Consider the following 18,735-nt stretch of genomic DNA (forward strand, 5'->3'; position numbering starts at 1 on the left):
TATCTGTGGTCTCTCCGTCACGGATATCGTCGACGTAATGCAATTGCTATGGAGCAAACCGAAGGTCCCGCTCGACCAGCTGCTCGAGGACTTCGAGGCGACCTTCCAGAGAAGGATCGATCCGATCGATGGCGTGGAAGCTCTTGTGGAGAAACTGAGCACGCTGGGTCTGGTCAAAGTCGCACCAAACTCAGACGTGTCCTTGTTCTCGCCGGTGCGGCTGAGAACTTTCGATTACGTACGCTCATCCGGGGTTGAGTCGCAGCTCATGAACGACGAGCTCTGGAGTAATTACATCGCTGGAGGCCCCTTGTGCCAGGGGTACTCGACGACGGGCAAGATTCTCTGTTACAGCCAAGATGGATCCTGTAGCTTTGTTACGGACTGGAGTCCGCCCGACTCTCAATACGTCCGGACGGAAATCGTTCCCCAAGGACAATATGTCTGTAAGTTCCCAGTTGGTCAATCACCTCGATCTAACGCTTCTCGTAATTGGCTGCATGGGAACCTCCCTCCCTCGAATGGACGCTGGCAGAGGTGATCTGACCACCGACGGGACTGGAGGGGCAATCGCAAAATCTCATAATTTCCTCTTGTTCTCAGATTGTAATGATGGTCACAAGTTGAACGCGATCGCTCAAGTGGCTGTCTCCCGAGTAGGCCACTGGCAGGTTTTCCTCCCCGACCTGCAGAAGTTCCGACCTTGTCGAGCAGAGCAGCTCCTTTCTGGACCTCCACAACCAGTTCTGAATGTTATTCCAATTGGGAGATGTCCACCTGTCGGGGAAAACATTAAATTGACAGTGAGTTCACCTCCTCTGTGTTGTCGATAAATGTGGGGGTGGTCTCGAGGTGCTTTTCATCAATACGCACTAGTTTCACGCCAAAGCTTGACTTCTAATTCCCAGATTGTGAAGACTACGGAGACATCGACCGAGGGATATCCTCGAACATACGTTTCCTTCGGCGATGAAGAAGTCGTCGGTATCGTCAAGTCGAGGGCCGACCCGAACTTCGCCTTCAGGCTCCTACGTTGGGATCATCAAAGATTCATTCCTCGAGAGGACTTGGCCAAACTCTCTTTGGATAGAGGTCTGACCCTGGTGGACCCGTCGGCTCTCGAGGCCGGAGACGTTTTCAGCGAGGGCGACTGGATGAATACCTTGAATGAGAAGCTTTTCATTGCAATGTCGGAGTTCGTAGAATTGCTCGACACCATGGGCTTCCGAGCGGACGCCATTCACGACCTTCTTCTCATTTAGATCATAGATTCTTTCAAAGTGGTACAGTGTTTGAGGTTTCGGATTGAGGAACGGAAGCTTGCTTTTCGTGCCTGAAAATGGAAGACGATTACTTTATTGTACATGTTCCCTGCCAGATAATAAAACGTCGTCAGAATGTAGTCGACGAATGCAGATGATCGGTATTTTCCACGCGTCCGACTCACTCGACGCCAATGATTATTCATCGTAAGGTTCCTCAAAATCGACTTGACGTTCGCATGATTATCTCTCGGATCGTTCTCCCTAGAACACTCGTTGATTCATCGGAAATCATTGTAGAGAGCTGAATTATCTCGTCGAATTTGGCAGCTTGTCACGCTCCTGTTCGTTCGAAATTCCCATTAGCGATGCCGATTCCGCTCTCGTGAGATTGGTATTTCTCGATCCGTGACGCTGTTGAAATCCAATGCAGATTGGGAGATGGTTGAGTGATGGACAGCTCTCCGCGTCGTCAGCTAACTGCCAAACTTGTCTCCAGATAAAATGATTCGACGCATCAACGGCACGCCAAAGCCGACGAACCGCAGCGAGGAAAGGTGGGTAATTCGATCTCTTCCATTGCCGCATTCCCCTCGAGAAACTGATCATTTCGACTGAATTCCCACCCTGCGGAATCAGTTCCGCGATCATTGTTCGGATCATGGGAGTGCACCTGTAAGGAGTCGAGCCTAGGGTTCCTTGGCGGCCGAAAAGCACGCTCCGGGGATCCGCGAGCAGGCGAACCTGCGACTGCGGGAATGCAATCGACCTCGGTCGGCAGCGTCTCTGGACCCCTGTAATTTCGTACTCCATTTCCAGATGAAGTCGCTCGTACTCCTGTGCCTTGCGGTGACGGCCTTCACTTGTCGCTCGGTTGAAGGTTAGTCAAACGCTGAAAATCGCGATGATTCACGATTCACCGTCGTGAATCGTGGAATTTTTCAATGGATTTCCTTCACCACTCTGGTAGACGTCCCTATCCCCCTTGGGTAGTCGGTCGCCCGATCCGTTCAATCAATCAATTGAACAATCATCACTGTTGACATTACTTGATCCTATGATTGGGCAGTGTTCCCGCTAGTTCTGCCTGTCAGTGTCACCACAAGGCATCGCATAACCTGACCACTCGGTATCATTCGCAGCGGCCGATTGTCCCGATGGCAGTTCCTGTGACGATTCTCAAACGTGTTGCATACTGAGGAATGGGACCTATGGCTGTTGCCAGTATGCGGACGCAGTCTGCTGCTGCGATAAAACGCATTGTTGTCCCAGTGACTACGTTTGTGACATATCGACCTCGTCTTGTCGTCAGGGGAACAGATCGATGAAATGGGCTGAAAAAGTTCCAGCTCTTCGATGAAGTCATCACGATGTCTATCCGAGACCTCGGCACTGTAATCTTTTTGGAATGCGATGGAATAAACCATTTGGTTGAAAGATATATCAGCCTATCATCAATCATGAACGAGCGGTCGAAATCAACAAAATTGGACTTGACGCTTCTAGATCTTTCCAGGAGCTCATTTGGTTTTGCGGCTCCAGCAGCTCCGCCGAATACCTTATACCTCTATTCATTCTCGGATGAACTTCTACCAACGGGTCGTTTCGATGAGCCCTTAAGCCCTACTGCCGACAGAGCTGATGGCAGTGTAACGACCGATTTTCGACCGAAGACCCTTATTCGAGTTAACGGCGCACCGTCGCTTCGGCGCCGATCGGCCTTTCCGGTTTCGCTTATTGGTAGGACAGATATCATTATTGTCGAACAAGCTCTCCCTCGATGTCGCTCCATGAAAACAGTTCCGGGATTCCTATGTGGAAGCTGGGAACGCACTCAACGTGATGGATGCGGCATTCGAAGTCGCAAGTTGAGCTTGAAGCGAGTGTGGAGTCACTTGAAGATTGGATTGAATGGCTTGGTTGCTCTCCCGGAAATGGAACAAGCTGATTACTATCGATGAGCTTCGTGGAGTCCGGCAGAGACTTTCTCCAGTGACGAGCGCTCACAATTAGTGCGAGAATAATCTCTCATACGGGCCGCAGATGAAATCTCGTGAATTAGTTCAAGACACTCGACGCAGTGTTCGGGAAGAGATTGTGGAAGGAACGTTCGCATGCAGTGAAACCTCGGTGCAGGACCGGGAAGCTTGGACTCGTAGGATTAGTTCTCCTCGTGACAAGACTCCCACATCCCAACTCGTCGGCTCTCTCAGGGGATGTGTTGATATTCCATGCGCTCCAAGGATACGCATTGCTCTCCGGGTCAGGTCTCCATTTATCTGCGTTTGGCTTCTCATCTGGCAGAAAAGGAGCCGGGAAAGGCATCGAAGCGGAGTTTCAATAATTCTCAGAGATCAATGCTTTGCGAGCCGAGAGCCCCTCCTGTAGCAGAAGCCTGAGGCTGTAGCAGTATGAAATGAATTTGCTTCCTCCCTCGTTCACCGAGAGCCCTTTCGTCACAAGGAGGTGCTACCAGTGTGGTAATCTAACGGATAGTCGAATCATACCTTTTCCTCCCTCGGATTTATTCCCAATATTTTTTACGTACCTTTCGGTTTTCTACCTCCATCGCGAGAGATTCTCCAGCGCACCCAGCGCCCTCACTGCGTCCCTCCCCTCAAGGAACGCCGCCGCCCCTGAAACTTCCATCTGCTCTCGGTACATTTGCAAAGCCTCTTACAGCCGAGTCATACGAATGATTTCAAGTTGTCTCTCCCGAATCGATACACCCAGCGCATACTTGAGTCTAGCCCGATTCTAGCTGAGTACGGTTCCCCTCAGCCTCCCCACCCTCACCTACCCATGCTCATCTGTCAGGGAGTGATTCCTACGCTGAACGCGATGGTTGAATCGCAGAGAAGATTTGTGCCCTCATTGTGAGCCGCTCGGAGCGCCAGACACAGGAACGTTGGTGAGGTTCTACGAAACTACGAATGAATCGCGAATAAACAACATTATAACCTTATCATTCATGGCGCCCTGATCGCCCATCGCCGTGATCGCCCATCGCCCTGATCGACAAGATCCCCACGGATCGACACTTCGAGGAACTGTTACAGGAGCACTCCTCCAGTGCTCGACAGAGCCGTCAGAACATTCCCTCATGATTAATTGACACAACGTGCCGGTGAATTATGCGTAATCATTCATGGTGGATCCATGACTGTCTAGGGGACGCCCTGCGCCATCGTTCAATATGTGTTGTTTTGGTTCACCCCCTCCTCTTCGAGTTTCCGTCTCGACGGCATCGATGGGGGAGTCCCCCCTTCCCCCGTCCCCGCTTGACCAGAACGCCGGGACGCTCGCCGAGGCCAGTCCCTCGTTGACTTCGCCGAAGACTTAGCTCCCCCATCGCCAATGTGCCTTCGACTAGGGTCGGGATTCTTGGACACGGGGCTTTCTGGGGGACCCACGGTGGACGACGTCAAGACCGTAAGCAGGATTAGGCCGGCCGAGGCTGCGTTCGTACGTGGGAACGCACTTTTCTCGGGCTTGCCCTCGCTGAGCTTATTTCTTCCAGCCGGGCCCCTTTCCGCGTTCGACTCTGGCTTCTCGAGCTCCCACCACGAGACTACAAGGCTTCCGATTGAACTTCCGAGTGTCCGTCCTGACCAGTAGCGAACCTAGGGGGAGGGGGTCAGAGGGGTCCATGGATCCCCCAAACATCTCCGATCATTCGAGTCGTTAAGAAGGGCTCCCGAAGATCCATGAAGCCATCAGTGACGTCCCAATCATCACGGAGCGGACCCACGAGAATATAGACTAGGCGTTCCACAAATAGGGAAGCATGTGGCGCCCCTTCCAAATGATTTTCTCCCATCAATGGTGAGGTATATTCGAGTGCTCCCATCTTGGATCCTCAGCCTCCTCAAAGACATACTTTTGCTCCCACAAAAAATCCCGTATGGGCCCCTGCCCGTCCCCAGGTCATCCATGGGAGCGTTTCCGAATCTCAGCGACTTCCATCGCAGCCGTGAATAATCTTTCTCTGTTTTACGATCTTTATAAGGCCGCGCGATCTCGGTAATCTATAGCGGTGCAATGAACTCCACGCACCTGACGCTTTCTTGGTTCCGCGCCGGGGCCGCATCCATCGCTCTCTTCTTCTCACAGATGACCTACCCGGATGAAAACTGAACCCTTCCATCGAGATCGTTCACAACGGCGCGGCATCGCTGTGATTTTCTTTTGAACGACGATCAGACTTCCAAGCGGGACTGCTTTTCCGAGAGTCGATTGAGAAAACAACGGGATCGGCTATGATGACTTTCTGCAAGCCAACCAACATTCACTTCAAAAGTACGTCGTGTCAGCGGCAGCAGAAAGTTGGATTCGGCAACGGCGACTCCGGAGCATCTCGGCTGGGCACTCCACGCCGATCGTTGCGATCTATGAAGGTCCCCCACTTGGCTACGTCGGTCGCCATTCGACATCCTGAAAAAAAAAGCTGAAACCCGATTGAGCTCGCGGAGAACCCTCTCAGTGCATGACGATCGAGGCCCAATAGAAAGAACCATCTGGCTTCACCAGCAGCTCGAGGGAAACACCAGCTGCTATTAAAGGTCTAGAAACAACTCCGCGTTGAGACGAGCCCCCAACAACGAAAAAGACGTTTGTTTGAGCCGCCGAACCTCCTCATGCTATCATCATCGTCACCACTACTGAATCATTCCTAGAGGGGCCGTCATGGGCGAGACAACAGCACGCATCGCATAAGAAAACAGCTGTCCGCTCGGGGTTCGTTTCCACTGCCGGAACCGAGACCCCCTGAGCAGCGCGAAGAAATGCTGCATCATGCGCGTGGATCATTCACAAGACACGAGTTTCTCGCGAATATTCTACAACCCCAGAGACCCCGAGATTTCGGACATCGGCGGCTTGCGAGGTCGCTGTCCCTGTCTAACCCGAGATAGCGATAGTGAGAACAAGACGTATTTTTTTACGGTTTTAAGCTTTATTTCGACGATCGATCAGTGTCCGCGTGTTTTTGTTTTATCAACATACATTTGTTCGGCGGCTGAAATGCTTGCGAGAGCCAAAGCCAGATCACACTCGAGCTTCGAACTGTGAAGTCGTTCAACAAGGCATACCTATTAGTATCGTTTTTCTCTTCTCTTCCGGGTGCCGAGCGGAGGCGAGGTAATCGAAGTTCGACCATGTTCATGATTAAACGTAAAACACATCCAGAGAGCGGTGAACATAGATTTGAGGTCGGATGCTGAGTTTCAGATGATGTTGGTCTTCTGCTCGATCAGATTTTCTTTGTTGGCCTAATATCTGCGCTCTTCATAACGGCTTGGATTAGAGATGGCTTCGTCAACAGATTCGTGGACCTGAGAGCTTTCACAGATGGGGCATGGAAATGGATAGGAGGAGTAACATTCCTAACAACTCACGGCGGCTTGCCGATACCGTAGTACACGTCCGAGCCGCAGTGACGACAACGAGGATCCTGCCCAAGGTATAAATTGCGGAAATGCGTCGTAGATGTCGATGAGGATGAGGCTCCCATATAGGATTATGACGTTAGCGAATCGATCCATGATGGGCAAGCGAAGGAAAAGAATTTATTGGGAAGAAAAAATGAAACGCAAGTCAGGCATCGGTCCGTCGGGGTCGAGTTGTTCTTTCCTTAGTAGCTTTCGAGCATATCACGGCGAACTTGTTCCTCCTGAGTGGCCGGCGGAGCTCCTTCTTTCGGCAAAGGTCGACGGAAGCAAAGAATGTGTGGCTCCGGCTCATGTATCATATAATGGATCCAACCTGGACTTTGTTGGACGCCGATGTTTCTCCATTCCGTTTCCGACATGAGATGAGTTTTAGGGACTTTGGCAGCGATATCCTTCGGCAGTACAACATGACGGTATTCATAAGTTTCGTCGTAGTAACGTTCACTGTAGTAGATGTCCCGCGTCATCTTGGAACAGCTTTGAAATCACCAAAAATTTTCAAATTCTAGCTTCGGTCCAAACGGACAAGCAACGATTCGCTGGCTCAAGGGACCGCGCTTCGAGTAGTTTCGATACCAGACGACGCCGCTGTTCATAAACAGGGGTGGCGCTGCGATCTGCGATGGCGATGCAATCGCTGTACCGGCAACAGATAGTGAAGTTTCACTGCTCGAATCGTGTTAGAGAATTATTCTCTTGTGGCTCAAGCCTCGCATATAATTTTTTCGTCTCAGTTGTTCGTACTGTTGAGGGAGCATGAAGTCAACAATTGCGGCAGTCGTTGGGGGATGATGAGGCTGAAATTCGAGAATGAGGAATCGCTTGATCAGGGCTGAGTCATGGCAATGAGAATAGTGATCTTTGCTCATCAAATGAATGATTCCGGGCGGATCCTTCCCTGACCGCAAAACTCAAATCGAAGGGTTCTCACATCGCCTTCAATCAATTCGGAACGAATCGAATCAGTGAGCCGATGATAGCCTCAAATGTCGTAAGATCACACTGGATCGGGCTGGACCAATCGGGGCTTTTCTTAGGACGACAGGATTCTCGGGGCCGAGCATAGACTCGAGCGACCGTCGTCACCAGGAAGCGTTTTGCTCTTGTAAACAGCCTTGATCACTCTCAATCGGAATCTCTCGCGAGTAGCTCTCATTTTCGGTAGATTCTCAATGGATGTACGCTACCCGAATGCGACAGGCCGTTCTAGACGATTCAAGTTCTCTGCATGCCTTTCCGAAGCTAAGAATCGATTCGCCGGACACGATATCTATTGGATACGAGTACGCACTGAACATTTCCAGGGGTGAAGAATGGCTGGTCGAAGTCGACTCCGAGAGGCTATCGGTTCGAACGTTGCGAATATGTGCGCATCGGGTGCGGTTGCGAGTTTCGAGTTCTCGCCAGACTGCGGGGCTGGCAAGTCGGTAGAATAGGCAAGGTCCAGTGCCCGCAGTCGCGATGGAGATGCGCCTGACTGCGGGGTGGCGCAAGGCTCACAATCTCTGCTCTCTTGATATCCCCTGCTGAAATCAGTCGTTAATTCCCAGCTACACATACGTATGATACATGAGATTCTCCAGTTTGAGCCATCCCGGGCTGATGCTCGATGCTGAGGGACTCTGCTGTGGAAATTAGGAATTATCCGCTTATAAAATTGGGACTTGTACTTCCGACGAGAGAAGTCCCAGACCGAAAACCTACTTGAAACTACCGAAAACCTTGAGGGTAGCCGTGCGCGCTTTCTCATTCTCATCCTCTCATGTTTTCCGTTCGTTTCTCCATCTCCCACCTCTCTTAATTTCCCTCTCACCGGACGGTGCAGTAGCTCGGCGGGGTGTCGCGGGTACATTGCTCTAGCGCGCGAATCGTTGGTGGTGGAGAGTCCGTAGTAGTCGCAGAACTGTGAGTCCCCGGCTAGGGATCCAGTGAACATTTTGAAAATTGTCTCAAACGTTACCCCAGTGCCCTCGTGTGAAGGCGAACCGTTCTTCTCTTCGTCTCTATCCACAGCGAATCTCGTCGCAGCATGGTAAGCGATCGGGATTTCCTCAACGGATGCGGCGCGGGTGGGGTCAGGGCGTGAACCTCGAGTCGGGCAACTTTGGCCTGTCATTGTTTCAGGCAGCGCAAATTGCCAAATCGCAATCTCTGCCGCACTCCGCAGGGAAAAGAGTCTTGCTCATCATGTCTCAATCACGAGGTCATATAAAGCTTCGTACTTTGCGCCTAAAGAGTTCTACCCAGAGACAGCTGAGCGGCGTCTGTCATTAGAGTCAATCGCGACAATGAACGAGAGCGCGTCAGCGTAGAATGAACAACTTGTTGGCTGCTTCTGATTGATCAGATGATTGTTCTCGATCGAATCCAGCTGATCGAACGGAAATGAGCTCCCATGAGATGCTCGGAGAACTTATCTCGCGAGTCGGGAGCGTCTCCTCTCTCGATCGCATCTGTTACGAATTCTTGAGATTCCCTCGAGTGCTGACAGAAGCACAATGATCGACGAAGAGCTCCTAGAGCGCGACGCATATGGTGCAGACAATCAGCGCGTTCATTCCATCGCCTCCAGGAAGAGCTTCACTACGATCAGGACGAAAAACATCGTGACTCATAGTCGTCGCGTTTTCCGGTCCCGCGAAGAACTTCCGAGCTAACTTCTGGAGCTTGAGAAGCTCTACACGACAAAAACCTCTTGTCAAACACAGCTGGCTCCCGCTCCCTTCAAATGATATTTCTGTTGTGAGCGCCCCGGATTCTCTCGGGCTGAGTATTTTTTACTCGTTCCATTTAGAAAGCTGCAATTTTTTCTTTGCGTTCGGCGGTCGCGTTGAGAGCTGTCCGACTCGAAAGCTTCCTTTCCGCTCGTGGGCCGTTATCCCCCAAGTTTCTCTCGCTCTTTTTTCGCTACTTTTCTAAGTTAGAACAATCGAGCCGGGAAAGCGGCGAACGTCGGCGGGCTTTTTTCTCTGACTGACCAAGCGGCGGCGGCGGCAAGCAGAGCGCTCGTGCGTCTGAGCGCTCATAGCGACGATACGTTTCGCTCCGCAGTCGATCTTCAACGGATTTGCTGACGGTTGTTGGAGATGCCACGGCGATCCGCTGTTTCCTTCAAGGCCGATTTTCAATTTGTCGTTCTGCTCGCCTGGAGTGCCGGGTCGGGCAAACTCCGTGGAAAGTATCCGTGAACCGTGTAGCTCGATTTTTTCGGATATCATCGCCGCTGACGCAACCAGAGGCGAGCACGGCCATCCATTCGACCATGGAGAAACCATGTCCCGGTCTCGGGAAAAAATTTTACTCCGATCGTCATGCGGCGATGAGAGCGCTCATCTGGAGCGATCGGAATTTAAACCGAAGAAGAAGTTTAGGGAGGGTCGATTCGACTGGCTAGTCTTGGTCGGCTGCTTGGCAAACTTGCCGCGGGGGGGAACATCGCATGGAGGCAAAACGGAGACACACTTAATGTGGTCCGTTGTTGTTGTTGTTGCTGCTTTCGTTGTTGCAGTCGTCGCTGACGATGATGCTGTTCTTTAGTGGCGGTGCGCCATTCAGAGCGCTATCTGACCCGTGACTTGCCGGTTCTGCCGGCGGCTGGGCTCCGGGCGAGCGGGCGGGTAGCGGTTACGTTGCGGGAAGTCATCATCGGACTCGCGGTCGTCGTTGTCTACGTACCGACGAACTAATGACAACACTCGCTTCCGTGAGTGACAATGTCCATTCGAAGCTGTATCATCAGCTTCATCATCATCCTCATCTGCTTTAGTAGCGTCATCTTCACCATCGCGAGCACTGATAAGGAGACTTCGCCTTTTTCCTCATCGGGCTTGGATCGCTCTGACTGAGCGGAAACACGTCTGAGTCGATATTTACTCATCTGCATACGGCGGCGACGGCGGCCTCCGCTCCTCGGAGAGGTCCTAGGTGGCCACGAATAAATTAGCGCAGCGGAAAGTGGATGTTTTCTCTTTTCTGCCGCCTGCCGTGTTCTCTTTCGCCTGGCGCGGGGCAGAATCCAGCCACACGGTTCATGGATGATGATAATAATCGATGATTCTTGGTTCTTGAGATCTCCGAAAGAGGCTCATGCCCGACAACTATTTGAAAGTCTATGCTTCGTTCTTAGAAGTAAATCTTCGGGTGCTAGCATCGACAGGAAATGGATCCCGGGAGATGCGCATCGCTAATGCATGATTCCGATTCGAAAGAGCTCAAATGAATCTCAGGGAAGAGCTTCAGAGAGAAACAGCGAGTTCGTAAAATGAGCCATTGGATTGGAGCGGGTCGGTTTTCAGACCAGACGAAGCACTGCCTTTGGTGTCACAGACCACTGTTTCCCAAGCAAACCATATCAGAAAAACTATAAAAAAAATCTGCCGCGGATCCTGTGGTTTCACAGAGCTCTTCCACCCTGTTCCCACCGTGGAACTTTGGACAATATAATGATGCTGCAAGGAATTCTCGAAGAGATCCGAACTTCCGTGTCTTTGTATCTTAGTAGCGACTGCCCTGTCCAGCCAAGGTTCCATCGTTGAGAAAGTGTCGCACCCGACCGGTACCGTAATCAGATCGATTACGATGTCTGTGAGTTTCCGCTCTGCCGCTCTGGCCCACAAGTAGCGGACCCACCGATGATGAGATCGATTCGTCAGCCGATGATCGCCGTTTTGGCTATTGGCGAATTTAATGCCCACTGCACATACTTTCTCTACTGCCACGCAGTTAGGCGTTCGGTCGGGTCATATGGTCGTTTCGGGCAGCTTTGTGCTCAGACAACAATTTAAAATCATCACGATGTTACAGTCGTGCGCTACTAGGTCTCGGTCCTCGGTTTGGTCATTCGAAGAGAAATGAGAGTCACGCTGTCCGGCTGGACATGGAGAAACCGAACGTCCCTGGAAGCAGCGACGTTCTAGGTGACTCATACTGTTGCAAGAGCCAGAGAATGGAACAATCCAGGACCCAGCTCGAAATTCATCGAGGGTGATAACGTATTGAAATTCAGCTCCTATCGAGGGGTGATTTAAACTTGATGCACCGTGAGAGAAGAACGCATACCCCGCCTAGGAAGTAGTTTCATCATTTTCCGAATGCCCACTTATTCAAAACTCGACTGCCAATTGCTTCCTGCTCCGGAGGGCTCCTGGAACCGATAGCAGTCGATAGTAAATGGTCGTTGCTCATCCCTCCGGCGAAGGGCCGCTCCCACAGTTGCATCTTCGAGAGGAACTTTTATTCTTCGATTGTGTGTGTAGAAGGTTTCATTGATAATGAATATCGTTACGTTTACAGGCTCCGTCTCGTCTGGGTCACGTGAAGTTGCTCATCAAGAATGCGAAGATCGTCAACGATGACGCCATCACTGAAGGGGAAATCTTCATTGAAGACGGGATCATCAGGTGATTTTCAGCTGCTAGCAATGTTTCATTCGCAATTGTCAAAGGAAAGACGGTGACTTCTCGCTGAGTTCGCCGCTGCGTATTCGCCACCGCGCCTCGTCCGGATCCATTGCGCGTCCCCCATTCCGCCATCTATGAATTCCCGTTTCGAGCTGATTCTCGAATCTCCGTCATTGTCTCCGCGATTGCCGTTGTGGATCGAGTGCTTCTCTCACAAGGCTACCCTCCGTGCAGCTGACGAAGGTGGACGGTCTTGTCGGTTCGGAATTTCTATTAAAAAAAATACCAACAGGATGCTTTCCAGCCTGGCTCGAGCTGGATGGACCTCGTGTTCCATCCGGCCGAGGGACGGTTTTGTCTGCGGATCTGTGACGGTCCTAGGGATGATCCGGGGAGACTAGATTCACAGCCCGGTCCTATTGATCCGCCTGTTCAGCGCCCGTATGAATGTCCCAAAGAGAATCGCTCCTTTGCTCTCTTCGCGTCCTACTGCGACCGTATGTGGAATCCGGTGGGATACCGAGTGAAAAGCCCACTTGCTCGTTTGAAAAACATCTCCCAGTCATCGATTGCAGTGGGTTCTGTATTAGACCGTGGGCTGTCGTCGGGCTACGCGAGAATTGTCCGAAAAGTATCGCCACGCATAAGAAAACAGAAGAAGCAGGTCGGGTACTGTACGAAGCACTGAATTCCAGCAGTGGCTTGTCGCAGTGTTCTATCTCGGGAGTGGCTCGCTGAGCAGCCACAGATTGCGTTCACAGTCGTGGGAAGCCGGCTTTGTCTTTTGGCTTCGGCTCTGGCTCCGACTCTCCTGCGAGGGGCCTCAGTCGGTTCCTCCCAAGTTGTTCCACGGCGATAAAAAAAAACAACTCGACAACACTGACTACCTGATCTGTTTACCTTAGACACCGTGTTTCTCGAGCAAATATTGTCTTGAATTTCTTCCACTTTGTTCTCAGAAGGGATCATCACGCGAGCCGGTGACGGACACATTTGTGTGTAGGTGCTTCGTTTTGCTAGGCCAAGGCCGGCGAGCACCTGGTCGCAGATAACGCCAAAACAACTTGGATTTGAATCAGGTGGATCGGCCAGATGATTCCGCTGCGATAGCTTTACGAATGGGAGGGCTGGAACTCCGCCCATATGCAGGATGAGCTTTTCCGGACCAAGGATTTCGGTCACCGGCACTGATGCGCGAGAAAATTGAAGGCAAGGCACAACGAAGCTGGAAAGTCTCTTTTGAGTTCCGCTCGAGTCGATGTGACGACAGTAGGCTCCGGAAAATCTTTTGGACCCTCTTCTCCGCTAATCGAATCCATGGTGAGCGATGAAGGAATTTGTCGCTCGATATTCATGCGAAAAGTGTCTTTGGGGAGTTTGGCGACTCACGGCTCCACGGATCGACCCTGAACCCGGTCCCAGTCGACGAGCGTAGAATAGAGCCGCCAACGTCATCGCTCGGAACTGACAGCCACGACACGTTCGCCGTGGCATGGTGTCCATAGTGGCAAATTTAATGTGCTCGCACGTACCTTGTGGAGCAAGGATGACTCATGAGAGCCATCGTTGATTGCGAGGCATCTGACCGCACAAGGAGCGTACAAGAAGAGGAGAAGACTGCCTCAGCGCTATCGAGTCAGAGCTCGGTCGATTCCTTCCTTGAGCCTATCGAGATTAATTCCTGGGAGGGAGAGCCCGCGGATAAGCGAGGACTTCTCATTAATCACTTTTCCCCATCCCTCGTCGAACGCGCAATTCTCTACGCCCAACTCATCCGGAATTTCCTTTTCACAGACAAGTTGGCAAGGACATTCTCGCCCCAGGAGGATGCGAGACCATCGATGCCAAAGGGTTGCTCTGCCTTCCCGGAGGTGTGGACCCGCACACTCACATGGAGTTCTATTTCATGGGCTGCAGGACTGCCGATGACTTCTATACAGGCACCAAAGCGGCTCTGGCTGGCGGAACTACAACGATTCGTGAGTGTAGAGCTGTTGTTGCGGATTCACGTGAATTCTATTCTATGCATCCCGCCTCAGTGAGCACACGATTGACAGCTTGATGTTTTTTTCAGTCGACTTTGTCAGTAAACGCGAGCCCGGAATGACTTTGACTGAAGCATTCGATGACTACACGGCCCGTGCTAAAGATAAAGCATGCTGTGATTACGGATTCCACGTAGTTCTCAATGAAATGAATGAGCAGGTCGAGGACGAGATGGAAGAACTCACCAAGAAGGGCGTGAACTCATTTAAAATGTTCATGGCTTATAAAGTAAGTTCTGCTCTTCAGCAGCTGACGCCCCGGAATCCTCCGAGATTTTCGCTCCGATATCGCAGGATCCTCGTTGCGAAATCACTATGGATCTTACTAGTCGAATATGCCGCAATTGAGCTGAGTAAACATACATCGAGTGCTCTCCTAGGACTCTCTGCAACTCTCCGATGCGGAATTGATTCGTGGAATGAAGAAATGCGCTCAAATCGGAGCCATCGCGCAAGTCCATGCCGAAAACGGAGATGTCATCCAGGAGGTATGCAGGCTTCATCAAATGCGTGTAATGTCGAGGAGTTTTGTTCGAATTCAAGTTTCTAACTCCTAACATCGAATCGATGAACGTACGATGTACGTAGTAATGCTCGTTGAGTGCGCGATCTCAATTTTCTTCCCCCCCCTCCTCTCCCATCTGGCAATGTCGGCTCTTAAGAATTTTCTAAGTAGTGCATTCGCCTCGCTCATTCATTGGTGGATTTAGAAAGTCAAACGCTCGTCCTGTCAGCCTGATTCTGGACTTGGGTCATGATCTCAAGAACCACCCTTTATCGTGCTTTGCCAAGATCTATCGCTTCGTCGGAAAGCTTCCTGCCTCTTCCTGGTTTGCTGTGTTTGCTCAATACTAACCGATTTACGAAAAAATGCTTGGGGTCTAAGAGGTCTCACTTTCCGGTATCTCTTCGCGCAGCCTACTGGAGATAATGAGGAGGAGGTAAGTTTCCTGCATCGCTTCGAGCCCTTGAGCCTTTCTCGTAGATAAGAACTGCTTCGGTATCCTTGAACTCGCTCCATCCTGTCTCCGGTATTCAAATCAACTCATTTTTCGAACGGTGGATTTCTGTCCAGCTCTGATCCGCATCTTTGCTTCGGAGGATCGTGGGTTTCTCTTCGGGGTGGCCTTAGCATGAGGGATGAGTCCCCCCGGGCTGTATTCGACAATCGTTCCTTCTCTCTGAGCGACAGAAAGGGGGAAGAAGACTTTGCGAGGAAGTTCCTGACTGGAATTTTTCACGGGGTCATTCTCGCTGAGGAAGATCAAGTTTCAGTATCTCCAAGCCTACGATAAAAACAGCCGACTGGGACAGGTCTTCCCCAGGCCGAGTGAAAAGAAAAGACGGAAATCGTATCGAGCCTCGAACTGTCCCTTATATCTCACTGAGAATGCTTTCTATAGAATCAGAAACGGCTCCTCGAAGAAGGCGTCACGGCCCCCGAGGGACATCTCGCGTCTCGTCATGAAGAAATCGAGGCCGAAGCCACCAACCGTGCCTGCGTCCTCGCTCATCAGGTACTTATCCGACACTCGCGCACTTGAGCCCCAGCGGGAGAGTCGAATGCGGGGAAAGGAGAAGATGAGATTCCACTGTTGCTCGGGAGTCTTTAAATACAAAGTTCCATCCTCCACAGGTGAATTGTCCCCTGTATGTGGTTCATGTCATGTCAAAATCTGCCGCTGACGTAATTTCGGCCCGTCGCAACAAAGGACAAGTTGTATGGGGTGAAACTCTCGGCGCAACTATCGGAATCGATGGCGCCGAGCAGAGACACTCTTGCTTCAGACACGCAGCCGCACATGTCATGAGCCCACCGATCCGGGACGATCCCACTACTCGCGATTATATAGTGAATATGGTCGCGAGCGGAGCGCTGACTTGTCTTGGCAGCGATCATTGTACGTTCGAAGCTCCGAAAAAGGCTCTGGGTGACAAGGATTTCACAAAAATCCCTAATGGATGTAATGGCGTCGAAGAGCGCATGTGTACTCTTTGGGAGATGGGCGTCAATCGCGGACGCATCGACGCGTGCCAGTTCGTCGCTGCAACTTCGACGAACGCTGCAAAAATTTTCAACCTATACCCACGAAAGGGCAGGATCGCTGTCGGCTCCGACGCCGATATCGTGATTTGGGACCCACAACTCGTGAGGAAATTCACGCCGGCCAGCCATCACAGCGCCGCCGACTTCAACGTCTACGAGAAGCTCGTATGCAGAGGAGCGCCGAGATTCGTCGTGGCGCGAGGCCGTGTCGTCGTCAATGAGGGTGATCTGCATGTTGGCCAAGGTTGGGGTCGGCTGCTCCCGATGCCAACAAATGGTCAACACGCATTCGCCCGTATCCGTGTCCGAGACAACCTACCGCCTGCTCCGACGGAAGAAGAAGTTATCGAAACACCACCTCCTCCGCGCGCCTCTGTGACCGCATCCCCGGCTCCGAGCGCCGTCGATTCGGTAGATGGAGGGTCAGTGTGCTCGGGCGTCGCGACTCCCGAGCACCGCAGACCTTCGAGGGACATTTTCCCGGCTCAACCAAAGGAATTCCACAGTAGGCCTCTGACCAAAGGGGGCTCGAGGAACTTGCAAGATTCATCTTTCAGTCTGAGCGGAGCCCAGATCGACGATACAAGGAACGCAAAGTCCTCGGTTCGAGTCCACAATCCTCCTGGCGGTAGAAGCCACGGTATCTGGTAAGGGTCAGACCCCTGGATACGATACGTGCGGCCCATATATCTGGGAGTTACGTCATCATAAACCATTGTTCGTGAGTCCCACTCCTGAGACTGTGAGGCCCCGTATTGCGCGGAATTCTTGAAACCAAAGAGACCGCCTAACAACTTCATCACAGGACTCGAGCCCAATGAATGATACCTGAACGATGGGTCAGAGGGATACGGCGATTATCACGATGGCGAAAACTTCAGAATTATCATCATCCGCCAAGAATTCACGGTCGATTCGACAATTTTGCTTACGATTCAGGGAGATAAGAATCTCGCTTCCGGCTGGCAAGCACAAACGAAGTTTCCGATATTCTGTAGTTCGTCGGTCTATGGTCCCATCTCCGGAGTGTTTGCTGGATGGGATTCTCTGAGAGCAGAATAAATATTTTCTCGAACTGCCAGGGATGTCAGGACCGAAAATTAATCTCGAGAAGAATTTGCGAGCTCCCGTCGTGCGCCGGGGAGCAGGTTCCGGAATCGAAGCACTTCTGGTCGCTCGTTAGGGCAAGCTTTTCACTGTGAGGCGTAAGCTTTTTGTGTAATTATCGCGATTGCCGCGTCTATATCGAGTTACTTTGTGTTATTCGTGCATGAAGAGTAAAAGTCTAATCTCGATTCGTCCATGGGCGAATCGGTCAAGGAAACCGACTCTATTCTCGATTTCATACAGCAGCCTACAATAGAAGCTAGAAAATGCTGTTGTTTGAAGCTTCAGCGGATATATCATAATGGGAAAAGTAATGAAATTAATATAATCATCATTGTATGCATGGAGGAATGAGGAGAGGGAACCCTAATCTACCAAACTCAATGAGGAGAGTGCAAGTTTTCTGATTTCTACCATATGATGAAATAAATGCATAAATACGGCCCTGAAAGAGAACGTCTCGTCCTTCAAGAAGGTAGTGCGTGCTACAGGAGTGACATTGAATTGACTCTCACGGCAAGGACCAGAGCCTTCAGCCATCGCCGAGAATTACGACATCCTCGGCTAATCAATCAGATAGGAATCGACTCATCAAGAGATCTACATCCGTCAGGTGAAATTCGGTGTCTTGCTGAGCGAATCGGATGAGTTGGTTCACGGTCACTTAGCGCGAGCGACCCATATAGATCAGGACGATACCGACGATTTCGGATCCTATGGTGAATTGGACAGCGAACTGAAGCGAGTGATGCCGAGTACCTGATCTAGGCTCAGCGATGAGAATGAGTGAGCTCTCCTCGATATCCTCAAATTAGTAGCACGGGAGTAGTGGCTGCGGGAATCCGATTCTCCTCCCTCAGGCGATGCCTCACGTCGACTCGTCTCCGAGTTCCGCTACGTTGTGCGGCCCAAGTACAACAGGAGCGACAACTACAGTTTACAGTAATATGCCGCTCCTGAGCTTTTCCTGGATCCTAACAGGTTCTCCCAAGACGTGAATCATCGCTCCCCCTGTTCGACCTCTCATACGGCCTGCGAAGCAGAGCCTTCGGGTCAGATGCGCGGGGCTGGGTGATCGAGGTCTTACTTTGAGCATACTCACTGGCTTAGGTGGTTTCACTTGAACGTCTGTGCTGTGACTCCAGCTTGAAACTCGGAAACGCTTGGCAACGATTGCAATTTTGTTCGCAGGAATATCGCAGCGAAAATCGCGAAGTCTTCGGAGCCTGAACGTGGTTTCCAGGAATATGCTATGAGAGCCGCGCCTGGGAGCATACTCTCTACGACATATTCCTTCGCCTTTGCCGACGCCTCGACTCCAACTCCCACGCTTTCCCTACGTATGCAGGTCTTCGGCAGGCTCACTGAAGAAACTCCAGAAGCCTCTCGAGCCCTTGTCAACATACCTCCGAATTCCGGACGAAG

The 18,735-nt window shown here is 51.4% G+C and overlaps 1 protein-coding gene and 1 non-coding gene across 2 annotated transcripts; both read left to right on the forward strand.

The window, feature by feature from the left end:
- Window positions 1–1,753: 1,753 nt before the first annotated feature.
- Window positions 1,754–2,634, forward strand: LOC100904966 (uncharacterized). Its single transcript, XR_001951225.1, has 3 exons — window positions 1,754–1,819; window positions 2,082–2,142; window positions 2,405–2,634. It is a non-coding gene; the product is annotated as an uncharacterized LOC100904966 (transcript).
- Window positions 2,635–8,569: 5,935 nt separating this feature from the next.
- CRMP (Collapsin Response Mediator Protein) lies at window positions 8,570–17,115 on the forward strand. The gene is made up of 8 exons (XM_003747128.2): window positions 8,570–8,617; window positions 8,726–8,744; window positions 12,005–12,111; window positions 13,906–14,090; window positions 14,186–14,385; window positions 14,537–14,644; window positions 15,560–15,673; window positions 15,793–17,115. Exons 2-8 carry the CDS (start codon window positions 8,742–8,744, stop codon window positions 16,852–16,854), a joined length of 1,779 nt encoding a protein of 592 aa, XP_003747176.1. The 5' UTR covers window positions 8,570–8,617; window positions 8,726–8,741; the 3' UTR covers window positions 16,855–17,115.
- The last annotated feature ends 1,620 nt before the right edge of the window (window positions 17,116–18,735 follow it).

The sequence above is a fragment of the Galendromus occidentalis genome, unplaced genomic scaffold (assembly GCF_000255335.2).
Source record: "Galendromus occidentalis unplaced genomic scaffold, Mocc_1.1 scf7180000077512, whole genome shotgun sequence".
Lineage (NCBI taxonomy): Eukaryota > Metazoa > Arthropoda > Arachnida > Mesostigmata > Phytoseiidae > Galendromus > Galendromus occidentalis.

Excerpts from the sequence above, each read along its gene's own strand:
- CRMP (XM_003747128.2), top strand. Across the intron at positions 14,386-14,536 it reads AAATGTTCATGGCTTATAAA|GACTCTCTGCAACTCTCCGA; the intron begins GTAAGTTCTGCT and ends GTGCTCTCCTAG. Across the intron at positions 14,645-15,559 it reads ACGGAGATGTCATCCAGGAG|AATCAGAAACGGCTCCTCGA; the intron begins GTATGCAGGCTT and ends TGCTTTCTATAG.